The 17,444-nt window shown below is 43.0% G+C and overlaps 2 protein-coding genes across 2 annotated transcripts in view; one reads left to right on the forward strand and one right to left on the reverse strand.

The window, feature by feature from the left end:
• Positions 1–17,444, reverse strand: part of LOC146607939 (uncharacterized) — a 200,538-nt gene that overhangs the window by 2,217 nt on the left and 180,877 nt on the right. The window lies entirely within an intron of this gene.
• Positions 747–15,642, forward strand: f7i (coagulation factor VIIi). The gene is made up of 9 exons (XM_085348531.1): positions 747–1,016; positions 1,517–1,525; positions 9,485–9,636; positions 10,315–10,339; positions 10,729–10,842; positions 10,989–11,126; positions 11,446–11,561; positions 14,309–14,415; positions 14,835–15,642. Exons 1-9 carry the CDS (start codon positions 818–820, stop codon positions 15,457–15,459), a joined length of 1,485 nt encoding a protein of 494 aa, XP_085204657.1. The 5' UTR covers positions 747–817; the 3' UTR covers positions 15,460–15,642.

Raw genomic sequence — 17,444 nt, forward strand, 5'->3', positions numbered from 1 at the left:
CATTGAATCTCCAAAAGTGCTCCCTCGACTCCCGTGACGTGTCTTCTCCCAAGTGCTGGTATCCCGTGCTCTCTGCCCCTGTGCCTTCACACACCCCGTGTGTCTTGCAGTCCTGTGTTCCGCTCTCCTGAGGAAAAAACACAGACACAGCCGTTATGGCACCAACTCCAGCAGGCATACACTGACCAGCACTACAAACACTGACATGGAGTCTAACTCAACGATCCTGCGCCGGAGGAAGCTCCATCGCTCTGTTAAGTAGCTCCCCCGACGATCCTGATCAGAAGCAGGTGTGTGGTAAGCTAGGCGTGACCAGCAGCTGGCAGGGCCACACCCATCAGGCCTGCAGGTGGCTGTCCTTCATCCTCCAGCCTCACACACATACACACACCAGCATTGAACACAAGAACACAGTGCAGCAAACATACATCCAATACACTAATAACAATAAAGGTCCACACTGTTCACGAACCCCGAGTCCCCGGAACCATGCCAATACATAAGAATCAAAACACATCTTTAAGCAAATATTCTTTATTGGGGAAAGACTTAAATGACCCCTGAAAACCAGGGACAACTCAAGAGGTTTGTTTGGTAGGAGGCGCACCGGAAACCAGAACACGGGACCTGAAATAAATAATGTGTAGAAAACACAGTGTTAAATTTGGTGGATTCCAAAAGAATATTCAAGTGTCAGAATATCACAATTACTGAGACTCTTTGACTCTGAGTTATCTCCACATTTATATTTTTAAAATTGTCAGTGTGTGAGATTCATGAATACTGTAGCCTTAATGGAAATGATTGTATAGAGGGAATGAGATTTCCTCCTAGGTTTTATTTACCGACCGTTAAAGCAGAGCACATGATCAGTGGGCGTGGACTATATAAATATTCCCTGCCCCCTCATCTTGAAAACCCCTGTTTTCTGGCAAACACTCTGAATCTGGTCAACATGCTGCTGAAGGGCTGCTGCATCATCTGGACTCTACTGTGGGGCACCGCTGCTGCTGCAGGTTGGTTCCTTTAGAGAAAATAACAATCAAAAATAACCTCAATTGGGAGCAGTTTTACACATCTTCTAATTCCATCGAGAAACCTAAAATGAAAAGCTTAACTTATGATAAAATCTGAACTTTGTGGATGGTTGAAGAAATGTCACAGACTGGCAGGTAATATATTTTTATGTGTATTTTTTTGTGTTTTTAGAAAAATGCAAAGCAGATGTGTCTAATGTTTCTTTAATTGATTGACAGAAAACAACTGTTTTGCTGGTTTAGTTATTTTCATTTAAGGGTTAAGCTTTTTCAATTTTTACTGGTTAAATGATCACTGTTAGCTCATTATTATTTCTTTCAAAAATTGAATACTTTATTATTAATTCTTACATTTCGTGCTATAAACTTATATTCTCACACATGCAAGTATGTAATTGTTCATACATGACACTCCACTTTGTACATTTAAATGATTTTATTGAAAAAAAACCCTCAATCTTTGCAACCCGCCCTTCCAGTGTTTGTGGAGAAGTGTTACACTGTTGAAATGATGGGCCAACTCATCTCCCGTGCAACATATTTATTTTTACAGAAAACTGTAAAAAACAGAGAAATAAGGCAATCAGTTATCTTTGGCGCGCAGGCCGTACGCTGCCTCTTCATCACTGACACTACTTCTTCTACTGTAGCTGACATTACTTTATACAAGTAACTTATACAGTTTCACATTCACATGCACCACCTTTGTAAACTGGTTAAATTACACAAATACATTTTACTATGCACATGAACAACATAGTGAACTCATTACAGTTTTATCTTGTTTTTTGCTACTGTTTTAATCTATTTATCAACCTGTCTTCTTAACTGTATTTAATAAACTAGATCTCTTTCAAATAAATGTTTTTCTTAACATATTTCTATAGCATTCACTCTTCATGAACTAAACATAAAGCAATTCACACTTTCTCTTATTGTGCAAAATATATATCTTGTGGCTTTAACCCAAAAATACACCTGCACCGAGCTCACAGAGTTTCGGTACAGTCTAACACTTTGATCGGCACAGGCTAACAACTGGACCAACTTGGAAATTAGCTCTTTAGCTTAACATTCGCCACAAACAAGACATTTATCATTAATCGCCACTGCTGTCTGTCACTTTTATAACATCTGTTTATATTATCAACCACCCAGCTTACCTGTAAAAACAGAGAAATAAGGCAATCAGTTATCTTTGGCGCGCAGGCCGTACGCTGCCTCTTCATCACTGACACTACTTCTTCTACTGTAGCGTCAGCTACCGATGCGTACAGGACCGAGCGCCCTCTGCTGGCGGAACTTATACAACAGTAAAACTTACATTGCAGTGGCCTTACTAAAAGAAAATGTCTCTGAGCATCAAATAAAATGGGGGGCTACTATTTTCATGTCTCTGTCTTTAACATAGTGCCACACTCTCCCCCACAAAATTAAATGTCACCTGACATTTCTGTGTGCATCATCTATTCAACCATAGCTTTAACACACTCCCACAGCCCATGGTCTCCAGAAGCCATTACAGTCAATAACCTGAGCCATAGTCACTGTACAGTTCCTCTGAACCAAAGTTGGCTGACCTAAAGTGTCATAGCTCAGTACCGTTGGTTGCTGTCTTTGTCTTTGAGGTCGCTGCCTCACAGAGTCAGTCTCACCACCAGTTGCAGCTAGAATGTCAGTCATAGCATCACCACTCAATGGCCTGTCATTGTCAGAGTCAGGGCCTTGGATCTGCCCAGGCCCAGTCTCTTCAGTTTGTAGTGGCAAATCCTCTTCGCTCTGTAGTGGCAAATCCTCTTCGCTCTGTAGTGGCAAATCCTCTTCGCTCTGTAGTGGCAAATCCTCTTCTTGACAGTGGAGACTCAGATGAGGCTGGAAGGACTCTGCCAAAGGGTTAAGCGGAGTCTGCCTCTGTCGTCTCCCTGGAACCGGCCTGAGGTACCACTGGAAGGTGCCACTGTCGTCATCATCCGATGTGTCGCCATTCTCTGGCTGCTGCTGTCTACGCGGAGGTCTGAACTTCTTCCTTGTCACAGTCGGAGAGTCTTTTTGGGGCTGAACAGTCTGTGTTGATGGCTTCTCACTTGGTAGGAAGTCACAGGGCAGTAGGAGATTTCTGTGCACCACTTTATCTCTGCCTTGGCCATTTTCAGGGCTGATGACATACACTGGACTGTCATCTGCTTTCCTCTCCTTCACTTTGTAGACTTGGTTTTCCCAAAAGGACTGGATCTTCGCGGGACCACCACGAGGAGTGAGATTTCGGAGGAGCACTCTATCCCCAGGCTGAAGATCTCTCCCTTTAACTTTCTTGTCGTAGTACGCTTTGCCTCGAGCAGCTTCCTTGGTAGCAGTTTGAGAAGCCACTGTGTACGCCTCCTGCATTCTCTTTTTCCAGCAGCTAACATAGTCATCATAGTCCACATGAGCTTCATCCCTTTTCAGGTTGAAGAGCAAGTCGATGGGCAGGCGTGGGGAACGTCTGAAGATGAGGTAATATGGGGCGTAGCCTGTTGCCTCATTCTTCGTACAGTTGTACGCGTGGACGACTTTAGCTAGCGACTCTTTCCAATCATCCTTCTCCTTGTCCTCCAGGGTCCGCAACATGGACAGCAGGGTGCGGTTGAATCTCTCCACCTGTCCATTACCCTGTGGGTGGTAGGGTGTCGTGTGGGAGCCCTGGATACCAGAGAGTTCTTTCAGTCTTGCCATGAGTTTGTTTTCAAACTCCTTGCCCATGTCGTGGTGTAGTCTGGTCGGGAAGCCAAACTTGAGTGCAAAGTCATTGAAGAGCTTGTCAGCGACTGTTTTAGCTGCTTTGTTCTTCGTTGCATAGGCTTGGGCAAACCTCGTGAAGTGATCCATGATAACAAGTATATACTCGTAGCCCTGCTTACACTTTTCCAGGTGAAGGAAGTCTATGGACACCAGCTGGAATGGGTAAGTGGACTGGATCGAGGACAAAGGTGCACGGGTCTGCTTACTCGGTTTCTTCTTCTTAAGACACTCACATTCTTCTGTAACAAAGTGTTCAACCTCTTTCGCCATTTGCGGCCAGTAGAACCTGTCTCGAATCAGGTCGAGCGTTCTTTCCACCCCTAAATGGCCCATGTCTTGGTGGAGTTCTTTAAAAACCAGGGGACGATAGGCTTTAAGGACCAGTAGCTGCTCTCGGCGTGATGTTTGGCGACGCAGGACACCATTCTGGTCGACGTGAAGCTTCAACCACTGCTTGAGTAGTGCAGCTACTGCAGGATGCTCTGACTTCACCTCAGTTCTACTTGGTCTTCTACCCAGCGACTTATACCAGAGCACTCTTGCCAGAACTTCATCTGCTTCCTGGGCTCTGCGTATCTGGTCTGGTGTAAAAGACTGGGTAGTGTCAGAATCTTTGATTAATTTCAGAGCACTCACCTGGATAACTCCAACGCCTTGGCAAGGGTCTCTCTCCTCCACCGTTACAGACTCCATTGATGCGCTTATGGCTTCCTGTCCAACTTCAGCTGTACAGCTCTTCATGTAGCTGTCAATGTCCAGCGGCATTCGCGACAGCCCATCAGCATCTGCGTTGGTCTTGCCTGGACGGTAGCGGATGGTGAAGTTGTAGCTGGCCAGCTCCGCGACCCATCTGTGACCTGTGGCGTTAAGCTTCGCAGTAGTGAGCACATATGTTAGTGGGTTATTATCAGTGTACACCACGAACGATGGGGCATGGTACAGATAATCCCGGAAACGTTCACAAATCGCCCACTTCATAGCCAAAAACTCTAATTTGCCAGAGTGCAGGTGGTACTTTTTCTCTGCTGGACTCAGGGTGCGGGAGCCATATGCTACGACTCTCATCTTGCCTTGCTGCCGCTGATACAAAACAGCACCTAGCCCAACCTGTGATGCATCACAATGTAACACAAAAGGCTCTGTGAAGTCGGGGTACCCAAGAATGGGGGGTCTTGTAAGTGCATCTACAAGCTGGTTCAATGTCTCCTGGTGGGAGGTCGTCCACTGAACGGGCGCCCGTGATGGTAAGTGGCCTTTACTTTTCTTCACTTCCTTTTTGCACTTGTCGGCTGAGACTGGACCAGAGTTCTCAGAAGATGGAGGGCTGAGCAGGCTGTAGAGTGGATGGGCTACACGGGAGAAGTTGGGGATGAAAGGCCTGTAATAAGAGAGGAAACCAAGCATTTGACGTACCTCTCCGACGGTTGCAGGTGTCTTTTCCTTTAACGCCATTACCGGGGCCAACTCTGCCGGGTCCATTGTGTAGCCTTCACCTGTTACCAGCTTTCCCAGAAACTTCACACTTCGCCTGAACAGTTCACATTTCTTTGGGGTCAGCTTAACACCATGCTCTCTGTAACGCTGGAGGACAAGGCGGATATGTTCCAAGTGTTCATCAAAGCTGCTGCTGTGCACCAGGTTGTCGTCCAGGTATGGGAGGCAGATAGTGTCTCTGAGGCCTGCCATACAGTGCTCCATGCTTCTCTGGAACTCAGCGGGTGCGGAGCTCAGGCCAAAGGGAATGCGTACCCACTGATAGAGCCCCCAGGGTGTGATGAAGGCGGTTAAGGGGCGGCTTTCTTCATCCAAGAAACCCTGGTGGTACGCCTTACCCTGGTCTAACACAGAAAACCAGGAGCTCCCGCCCAGAGCATCCAACATGTCTTGGATCCTTGGGATTGGATGGCGATCTGGGACTGACTTGCGGTTGAGCTCCCTAAAGTCACAACAAAGGCGGAGAGTGCCGTCTTTCTTGCGGACACACACCACAGGTGATGAGTAGGGGGACCGTGATGGTGTGATCCAGCCTTTGGTAAGCAGGTCTTGCAAATACTCTTTCACTTCGTTGTGCAGGGGTTTTGGGATGGACATGTAAGTCTTTTTCACAGGATTTGTGTCATGGAGGCTTATATGCATCCTCAGGGATGGTATGCAGCCGACATCGTCACTGTCATATGCAAACGCCTCACATTCCTCTCGCAACATCTTCCTCGCAGCCGCTCGCTGATTTTCATCCAGATGCTGGAGATCCACTGGTGGGTCCCATGACTTTGGTCTCTGTTGGTTCTCTCGTGTCTGTGTGTTACTCGGGTTGTGTGACTTTAGCTCTGTACCATTTTTGTTCTCTTGTGTCAGCTCATTTACTTTAGTCTGGATGCCAGCTGTGTATACAGTCTTTACTGGTTCAAGGTATCCAATCACTTTACGGCTCTCCAGATAAACGGTGTGGTCTGTGGTGTTAGTCACAGGGATGGGCACATATGGTACTTTTCTGTCTGGGATTTTCACCAGTACATCACTGAATATTATGCCCTCTGGTTGTGGGTCAGCTCCATCAGGTAGAAAGAGCATGTCTTGGCCCCGGGCATGTGAACTAACGTGTGCCCGTACATAAACTGTAGTGACTTGGTTCGCTGACAAAGGCACTCTTCTTACACCAGTCCTTACCACACCTGTCTCTGGGCCTTCACTGCTGTTCTGCACAAGCTTGACAACATTATGTGCAGTGCGTACAGTTATTTCAAATGCTTTACTCACATAGTGTGCTAGCTGTTTTCTTCCTCCTTTGGTCTTTACTTCTTCCTGGTTCACGATAGCTTCAATGACATTGTAGCCAATGATGGGATCACTGGCCACAGCCGGGTCACTGGATACCAATATTGGGACTTGCAGCTCACTGGTTGGGGACAAATCACTGCCTAGTCTGAAGCTGACTTCTATCCAACCAATGTAGGGAATGGGTGTGTCATTTGCAGCAAACACTGTGAGCGTCTCATTGTCTAACAGTTCTGAAACAGGTCTGACGACTGTGTGAGGGAGGTGGCTTTGCCGCCAGTTTTCATTTACTATGCTGGACTGTGCCCCTGAATCCCACAACACCTTAGCTGGGTGATTGTCCATAAAACAGTTCACAGTACATCTGTTTCCCACCAGGCTTACTAACCGTGACTTCCGTTGAGGGGGTAGATAGTGAACCTCAGTTATCGCTGATGGGACACCAGTTGCAGTTTCTTTGGAGGATGTTGGTGGGCTTGACTGTTCATTATGGGACCGTGGGCTTTGGACTACTGTTGGTCCCGTCTCAGTAGTCCCTCCCCGTTTCCCGATGGCAGTCTCGGTGCTCGGCATCCACGGGAGTAGTGGCCCTCTCGCCCACATTTGAAACAGTGCAGGCAGCTCTCTCCTTTCCCCTCTTCTTTGCACTTTTTACAGCCTTTTTCTCGTTGCTTTGGTGCCATGGGGCGGGGACTGGTTTCCATAACAGCCATAAACATTTGTTTCATCTCTTTACGTAGTTCTTCTATAATCTGCTGCGTGTCTGACTTAGTCTCTTTATTTTTCACTGTTGTCATGGCCACTGTAGCGGGGGATTCTCTGGGTTTGGAGGGGCTCTGAGCAGATGTCAGGGCTGTTTGGCATTCTGTTTGGAGCTCTTGGACCCTGGGAATCTTGGCTGCAGTGGACCTTTTCCGTTTCTCAAATCTTTCATTTTCTAGCTTTTAAGCTTCATTGACTTTCTCAATCAGTTCTTCATCTGTTATGGTTATGTCGTTTAGGGGGGGCAGTAGCTGATACTTGATAGAGTCACTGAGCAGCCCAGTTTCAATGGAGCGGAGGAATTTGCGCTGGATGGTGGCTCTGCTATACAGTTCATCTGTCTCCTCATTTGCCGCTTTCCATAACAACTTCTCTTTAAGTTCAATGGCACGAAATACAAAGTTTAAAGCAGTTTCTTTGGGCTCTTGGGAGATATTGAGGAGCTGATGGTAAAGCTCAGTGGGGCTGTCTACCCTATAGTGTCCCTTTAATATGGTGAGCAGTTTGCTAAGTGTTAACCCACGTTTAATCTCCAACATGTCTCTTAGGGGTGTTCCTGGACTAATGGCCCTAATTACCGCTTCCACAATTTCAGTCTCCGAGTGCCCTTTTTCACTCCCATTCTCAATCTGGCGAATCAAGCTGAGATAGGATAGCTTGTCCTTCTGCCCATGCTCTCCAATCTGCCCACAGATTTTAAACTCCCTCTTCAGTGTTACCTCTTGAAGAGTTCGCGTTGCCTCTGGTCGGGCTCTGGGTGAGTAATCTGCAATATGTACTGGAGTAGCACATGCGGTGTTCTCAAGATCTTTCTTTTGCATAGACTCTATGCCTTGGGGTTCCCTTTCTGACTGACTCTCCCCTTTGCTTAGTCTCTGGATGTATACAGCAATGTCTTTATAAAACTGTTTCACTTGATCCTCTTCCTCACTTTTCTCCACATCATCAAACATGCCCTCTGCCAACCTGATGAGTGTCCTCTTGGTCTTGCTGTGAGACTCTGCGCTGTCCAGGCCGGAACATTTCAGTCGCCTGCAGACATCCACAAGATGCTCTCTCTCCAACTGCCACAAGGCTGCACTCACTTCGTCACGCAGAGGTTGCAGAGATTCCATTTCTTTTGGTTGAAGGTTCGTCTCTTGGGAAAGAAGGTGGTTGGTGATGGTGTTGACTCACTAGCGCCACCTCCTGGCTGGCTCGCCAAAATATGTTACACTGTTGAAATGATGGGCCAACTCATCTCCCGTGCAACATATTTATTTTTACAGAAAACTGTAAAAAACAGAGAAATAAGGCAATCAGTTATCTTTGGCGCGCAGGCCGTACGCTGCCTCTTCATCACTGACACTACTTCTTCTACTGTAGCTGACATTACTTTATACAAGTAACTTATACAGTTTCACATTCACATGCACCACCTTTGTAAACTGGTTAAATTACACAAATACATTTTACTATGCACATGAACAACATAGTGAACTCATTACAGTTTTATCTTGTTTTTTGCTACTGTTTTAATCTATTTATCAACCTGTCTTCTTAACTGTATTTAATAAACTAGATCTCTTTCAAATAAATGTTTTTCTTAACATATTTCTATAGCATTCACTCTTCATGAACTAAACATAAAGCAATTCACACTTTCTCTTATTGTGCAAAATATATATCTTGTGGCTTTAACCCAAAAATACACCTGCACCGAGCTCACAGAGTTTCGGTACAGTCTAACACTTTGATCGGCACAGGCTAACAACTGGACCAACTTGGAAATTAGCTCTTTAGCTTAACATTCGCCACAAACAAGACATTTATCATTAATCGCCACTGCTGTCTGTCACTTTTATAACATCTGTTTATATTATCAACCACCCAGCTTACCTGTAAAAACAGAGAAATAAGGCAATCAGTTATCTTTGGCGCGCAGGCCGTACGCTGCCTCTTCATCACTGACACTACTTCTTCTACTGTAGCGTCAGCTACCGATGCGTACAGGACCGAGCGCCCTCTGCTGGCGGAACTTATACAACAGTAAAACTTACATTGCAGTGGCCTTACTAAAAGAAAATGTCTCTGAGCATCAAATAAAATGGGGGGCTACTATTTTCATGTCTCTGTCTTTAACATAGTGCCACAGAAGCATGAGGCCAACTTAGTCCTGCAGCGCTGGCGACGAGCAAATAGCTTGTTTGAGGAGGTAAAACAGGGAAATCTGGAGAGGGAATGCATTGAGGAGATCTGCAGCTATGAAGAGGCTCGGGAGGTGTTTGAGGATGAAGATCAGACGGTCAGACACACTGATGTTTAAAAGAAGTAAAACTAGAAGAAGAAATAGAAGTAAAAAGTCCCTGTGGTGGACCTCCTTAGGCTGTCATACTTTTCTTTTCTTTCCGTCTTCTTCTGTTAACTTTCTCCCCAGCTTTTTTCTTTTCCCCCCTTTTCTATCCCCCAGTCCTGTCCCTTGTGGTTGCATTAACCCAAAATAAATTCTAATAAGATATGACTGTCAAGTGGACCATTATCCCATAATGTTAATCAGCATGTCATTTTCTGGCCTTCTGCTAACAGGATACAGGCTAAAATCATTTTGAATTTATAAAACATAAAATTTTAGAAACTAAATTATTCAGCCTTATAATTTTGCCTTAGTTTGAAAACATAAGTGACAACAAAATTCTACAGGTAAACTGACCAAACTGTCAATGATGATTAAAGATGATTATTAAATTAGACCTCTGGCATGTGTTGCATATTAAACAAATCTTTTGCTCCAACTTTATACAACACTCTTTTTCAGAATGGAAATGATCCGCCTGCTGATACTTAGTCAAAATGAGCACAGACGCTACAGAAACCTAAAAAAACTCAAACTGTTGTTTAATACACTACAATGTTTATCACTAATTTACCGATCAAAATAAATAAATAAATAAATATGAAAGTTATTTAATATTTCTTTCTTTAGATGCGGTTTTGGCAGTCATATGATGGTAAGTAACATTTTGATTTTAAATTTGTTTGTGTTACGTACGCACATATGACAGGTGAGACCAAAGTAGAGATGGTTGGCCAAAAATCAAAAACAACATATCAGCACAAACACATCAGATTTCAAGCCAGTGATAGACGACTGATGATTTGGACACATTGGAGTCATTGAGTCGATCGTGAACTCCTTCGAAATCCAAAGTATTCAAGGGTTGAGTGTGAGGCTAGCTGTCTCACAGGGTCATGAAACAGGACAATGATCCCAAGCACATCTCCAAGCCAGTGGACGCAGTGCAGGGAATTTTTCTTTCCACAAAAGTAAATCAAATTTTCTTGCTTTCATTTAATCACTTTGATAAATCTGACATTATCATTATAACTCTTCTGTAAGGTCGTGACCCCTGCCTAATCAACCCATGTCATAATAATGGGACATGCATTAATCTGGGAAATAGCCAAAAATGTCAGTGTCTCGATGGGTTTGAAGGACGATACTGTCAGACAGGTAAGAAATAAGTTGGTTAAAATTAATTTTATATGAAGATTTACAGAAAATTGCTGAATTTAAACCCATATACTTTTATTTCCCTGGTATTTATCCCTAAATAAAAAAACTTTAAAGCTTTAAACAAATGATTTTGATTTTCTCAGTCTTTGAAGATACCCTGAAGTGCCTTTACCTAAACGGGCGCTGTGAGCAGTTCTGTGATGGCTCAGGATCTAGACGTCGATGTTACTGTGCTGATGGATACGTGCTGGGAGACGATGGACGACACTGTGTCCCCAATGGTAGAAATGTTGCAGGACTACCTCCATTAAGAGCTTCAGCTTCATTATTTTTACCCTGATCACGATGTGAAATCCTTTATTGAGCAGCCATCAAATCCTTTTATAATAGATACACTTGACTGATATGATCAAAACTATTCGACCCCAAACTTAATGTCTGTCAATTTAATCGTCTCATTTAAAGGTAGTCACATGATGTCTCATTACGGGAATGACTGATTGATTGCTTCTGAATTTCTTGGGGAAGACGTTAAGTTGATTATCAGTTACTTTACATCTCAGAGGATTAAGTAGTTGTGCGGTTGCATTTGTGTTACAGTGGAGTATCCATGTGGTCGGGTGGCTCCACCAGAAATTGGACAAAACCAGACTGCAGTGATTACTCCAAGGATGGTGGGGACTTACCACTGTCCCAAAGGAAACTGTCCTTGGCAGGTAAACACTGCTTTATATGAGTGATCAAACTGATTGTTTCATCATGGGTGTTTTCATTGCACCATTCACTCATGAGCTGCATGAGTTTACTTGATGCAATCAAGCCTACAGAGTCTTGCTAATGACCTACTAATTGTGTTCAGATGTGTTACAGTTGGGACATCGGCCCTCGAGGACTGGAGTTTGACACCCATGTCCTAGAGCAGGGGTAGGCAACTCCAGGCCTCGAGGGCCGATGTCCTGGAGGTTTTAGATGTGTCCATGATCCAACACAGCTGATTTAAAGGGCTAAATGACTCCTCAGCATTTCTTGAAGTTCTCTAGAGGCCTGGTAATGAACTAATCATTTGATTCAGGTGTGTTAACCCAGGGTGAGATCTAAAACCTGCAGGACACCGGCACTCGAGGCCTGGAGTTTGACACCCCTGTCCTAGAGGGATTGTCTTCTACGTAGCAGTAACATTGCCAAAATTTGTCAACAATTCAAACATCTTGTGTTAAAGTGGAAATGTCAACTTGACAGTGGACAGTTTGAACTTTTGATGACTATGTTAATGCATAATTCAAGCTTTATACAACTTAAGTAGGCGACTTATCTTCAGTGTTGGGTAAGTTACTTTAAATTAGTAACTTAGTTCCATTACTAGTTACTTCTATCAAAAGTAACTCAGTTACTTCAAGTTACTCGTTACTTTCAGAGTAACTAGTTACTAGGGAAAGTAACTTTGGTTTTACTCAGAATTCTCTTGTTAATGTGTTGCTTCCGTAACTGGATACCCAGCCAGACTGCCAGTCTTCTAGCTTGCTTACTTGCCACAAGTGCACTGTGCCACCTACCAATAGAAAGGAAAAAAATAATGTGCACACTTCCATGAGAGAAATCCCACGCCTGGACCGTCGTTGACCGCCGCATGATTCTAGCCTGCTTTTTACATCCAACACAAAAACTGCAGTCGTGGTGCTTTCGATTGTACTCAGAACTCGGAAATTCTGCCTTCTGAATAGGAAGATGCAGGTAACACCAGACTGCAGATGAGCTGCATACAGGGCTGGACTGGGACAAAAAAATCATCCCGGGGAATTTGACTAGAGACCGGCCCACCATTATAGGAAAAATCATAAAGCCTTTGAATGAAAATAAACACTGTTGTGACAGTGATGTACACTGTTCTGATGGTATATATGCATCAATCTATCAATCGTTTGTTGTAAGATTCAGATAATTATTTTTTTAAAAGTGAGACATTGTAAATGAGAATAAGAAAGTATTTCTTTGTGCCCCCCTTTCCCCGTTAATGCCCTACATGCCCCCCTGGCAAAATTTTGCTAGACCCGCCCCTGCACAGTTACCAGCTGTCAGCTACGTAGAAAAAGGATCCTGGTGTTATTTGTCTCTCAGAAACAGTTCATAACTTCACTTCAACTCATTCATGTCACCTAAAAGGTAAACCTGTTTCTCCATCACCTGTTCAGCTCTGGTGATTCAGTAAGGACATCTCCTGGTTTCATCTTCATGTTTCCCTCTCACCACATATCCAAACCGACATCATGACTAGCAGCTTTACAGCTGTGGCTCCAGCAAACATCAGCTGATAGTAGAAATTAATATTAAATAAATTCTAACAACAGCTGATCAAGCTTAAACATGCTGCTGTTGTTTAGCGCGACATCCGCTGGTTTCCTCTTTCTGGCGCAAAGTGGGCGATAAATAAACAAGAGAGAAAAGCCGATCAGCTGATCATTGATCAGTTTCATGATTGAAGTAGAAACAGGAGAGGGAGGGTGAGAGAATGAGAGAAGAAGAGGCAGCTGTGCAGCATAAACACAGAGTAACTCCAGCTTTGTGTCTTTTTCATTGTAGCTGAAGTCCGGGACAAACTGTTCCTTTTCACCTCAATAAGAAACGCGTAATATTTTCTCTGAATACGAGATGATTCTGTTTTTTACAGGACGGTTGGCAACTCTAATAATTAACTTTATGAACAAAATAAAGTTCAACATCAGTAACATAGCACCACCCAGCTGTATAGAAACTCCATCATGCTAGCTAGCATGCAGTACGAAAAAGTCCGCATAACGAAAATAAACTCCATCTAAACTTGGTTCATATCTGACCCAGAGAGACTGCAGGTCATAACTTCTTACCTGAAGTTCAGTTCACCTGACACTCTCGGACCGGCGGCTGCTTCGGGTCTCTCCTCTTGCCTCCCTTTTCCTTCATCCACCTGCTGGCTTCCACCACTTGCTAATGTTATTGAATCTGTGGAAGCTCCGCGATAGCCACCACACGAAGTAACGAATAACGAGCCTATTTAAATCCCAGTAACGAGTAACGCGTTCCTGGTTTTGGCATAACTAGTTACCGTGCTCGTTACCACAATAATAACGTAGTTACTGTAACGCGTTACTTAATAACGCGTTAGTCCCAACACTGCTTATCTTTAAAAACACCCTGTACAGTTTTTGAGAAGAAAATATGTAAATGCTGTAAACATTTCCTCTGTTTATTTCTGCTGTAAACCTGGACAAATTTACATGTTCAGTAGAGACTAACCAAATTTTTGAACCACAGTCAAGTGGGTATGGTAGAAAAGCATAACATAGTTTAAATGATACATTAATGCAATAAATTACAATAATACACAAATGATATATGAAAATAAATATTGTTTTTAGTCTCAGGTTTGATTTTTATCCTGGGAAATAGTTTCTATCTTATAGTTAATGTAACCTTGTTTTTTTATTAGGTTCTGGTTCAGTTAAATGCAAAAGCTCACTGTGGAGGTGTTCTCATCCATCCAAAGTGGGTCATCACTGCTGCACATTGCATATATATCTTTTCCATATGGAGTATTTTGATACATTAATTTAACATCTAAATGTTATTCTTTTAAAGTTAGCTTTTACTTTCATTAATTTGTTGAATTGAGATGAAAATATTGGTTACTGTCTTGAAAAATATATTTTTTTAGTTGTTTGTAGTTTTTAGAGTTTTTTATTGTGTACTTTTGTTAATTATTTTAAAAATGATTTGATCTAATAAATCTTGTACGTTAGTTCATAATTTCACTATCAATTATTTTCTAAAGGGGTTTGCACTCATTTATTTTTTACAATGTGTTTCCCATCATTAAGTTTTGTGGAAATTATTTGGTATGGGTTTTTGTAAAGTTGTTTTTTGATCCTTTTTTTCCTAATATTTTTTTAATTATAGGATTTATTTATTTATTTATTTATTGGTTATTTTGTAAAACTTGGCTTTCTCTAACTCTGGTCTGTGTCACCAGGGGAATATAATTTGGATGTGGAAGAAGGCACAGAACAGGAGATACCTGTTTCTTTGGCAATTGCCCATGATAGTTACGTCTCAGCGACGGGTGACAGTGACATTGCCTTGCTGCAGTTGAGCCATGCTGTCAACTTGAGCCAACACATCATCCCTATCTGCCTGCCCACTAAAGATTTTGCAACGCGGGAGCTGTTGCTACAACGTTACCACACTGTGTCTGGCTGGGGCAAGAGGACAACAGGGGGCAATGGTAAGACTCTAGGTGCCCTGGTTTCCCCTGTCCTCCGCATGATGCCAGTCCCCATCCTCCAGAACTCCATGTGCTCCCTGAGAGCCAAGTTCAACCTCACTGAAAACATGCTGTGCGCCGGATATCTGGAAGGACGCCAGGAGAGTTGCCGTGGAGATGATGGCAGCCCACTGGTGTCGCTGTTTGGCTCCACCCACTTTCTGACTGGTGTGGTTGGCTGGGGACGTGGTTGTGGGGCTGGGTATTTTGCGGTGTATACCAACATGGCCAATTTTGTGGAGTGGGTGGAGAAGACCATGAAAAATCCACCATCGTCACCGTCACATTCTCTCATAATGGTGGAACAGAAAAGAAATTAGGAGATTTATTTTTCTTTGTTGTTTATTTCTTTTCTGAAAAATTTGAAACGTTATCACTAAAATGCTTTCATTGATCTTCCTGGTCTTGTCTGGTTTGTTTGGCTGAAATGTTAAAAGTGAAGTATTTCCATATGGTTTTCTTGAAAATGTTAAAAAATGGAGAGAAGCAGAATAAATGTTACTGTCAAAGAACTCTGTGGCTCATCTTTGTGGGTAATATAAACTCTTAACATGCCTTTCTGTTATCATGTGTCCACCTTCTCCAGCTGCATTCCAGATGATCATGGTATTGTGTTTTAAAAGCCCTTTAATCCCAGTAATAACTGAACATTTGTTTTTCTAAGCTGCAGAGTCAATACACGTTAGTTTGGACTGTGGACATCCAATACTCGCCCCACTAAGAGCGCTGAGCTGATTGGCTGCCATTCAACAACCTCCGCACTGAGTCAGAGTTTTAAAAGAAATCTCCTCATTTACTGTACCCCATCTAAAAGTGAGGTGAAACAAATTCTTCAGGCCTGAGTGTGTGAGGAAGCTGCACAAACTTTTACAAAAGTGTAATAAGTGTCTTGTTTTTCATGATTTAATGTCCAAAACTTAATTTCCTTGCATACTGCTGCCAGGTTCTGGATTTATCTGTTGATGGGTTTTCTACTAGGCTCTGACCATAGACACGGTGCCCTCCGAGTTCCTATTAGAGTCAAACCTTGTTTATAAATGTGGTTCACATGTGAGCTAGATATTAAAGATATCCAGAGAAGCCAATAATGCAGCTTTGAGCTCATCCTTTGGAAAATATCTTTAACTTCTCAAACACTCAAAACCAGACTAAGCTACCAACCTTACTTGCTGACAATTGCTTATTAAAGGTTAATCATAGTGAACTGGGCAGATGAGTTGTGCAAATACAGACAAGATATTTTGTGCCTTTTATTAAAATTTTGTCTTTCATACTATTCAGTGTTCCCTGTTGACTGCAAGGAATTTAATGATCCAGACTGTTGATGATTACGACAAAATAAACCTGCATTTTTTCTAATGACCAGCAGTAAACAACCCCTCAGGTTCTGACAGTATGGAAGTCTATAAGAACACAAGAACACGAGCCTGCGGATCACTTATCTTCTGAGCTCAGTGTGCACTTTCCTGTTGAGTTTATGGTATTGGTCTCTAGTTTCGTGACTTTCTGAATGAAGGATTTACCAGCATGGCTACCTTGTGGCTGACAACTTGCTTCCCTATGAATCCCCTTATGTTTTATAAATCCTTGGTTAAATCTACAACATAGTTTTACACCTCACGTAGTTGCTTATACTTGCTCTTACCAGAAATGTAACTACACATAGTAGGGGAACAGAGCTCAACAGCTGCAACAGATACTACTTTACTTCCAGAGTATAATGATTAGCATGACAGCTCACAGTTCACCAGCTTCTCTTGTTTTTATCTCTGACAATCTGTTGGTTCTCTTGTCTTCTCTCCTTTCTGTGTTTCATGAAAAGCAGCACGTGCAGCTTGACTGTCTCATTTTGCAATAGATAAACAACCACTTCACCCATTGGGACAGGAGTCCACACAATACTCCAAAATTTTTTTGGCTTACTCCAAAGAAACAGCATTTTGGTGTTGGTGTACAGATGTGGATATAGTCTTAAAGCTGGGTCTTTATGAGACCTCCTGTTGTGTCCTCTATGACGTGCACTGATCCAGTCTTTTATGTTGTCAAAAAAGCTTCAACTTTTTAATACTGGATTTTGGAAGACCTTTGGATGTAGACAGCACCACCCGAGCAGCTGTTCTGATGATGCCATTGCCTTTTTCTGTATTTCATATATCCATGACGGTCAGTACAGCAAGGGTTAAGGTTCAAGTCTAAGGAGCTTGCAAAGAAAAGTGTCTGGACTTTAAGTTGCTTGAAGACATCTCACCTCTCATCCGAGAAGCTTCTTCAGGATGAGAGGTGAAATGTCTTCAAGCAACTTAAA

The sequence above is a fragment of the Diplotaxodon limnothrissa genome, linkage group LG23, assembly GCF_057381915.1.
Source record: "Diplotaxodon limnothrissa isolate DT_005_m linkage group LG23, D_limnothrissa_male_GT1.1, whole genome shotgun sequence".
Taxonomy (NCBI): domain Eukaryota; kingdom Metazoa; phylum Chordata; class Actinopteri; order Cichliformes; family Cichlidae; genus Diplotaxodon; species Diplotaxodon limnothrissa.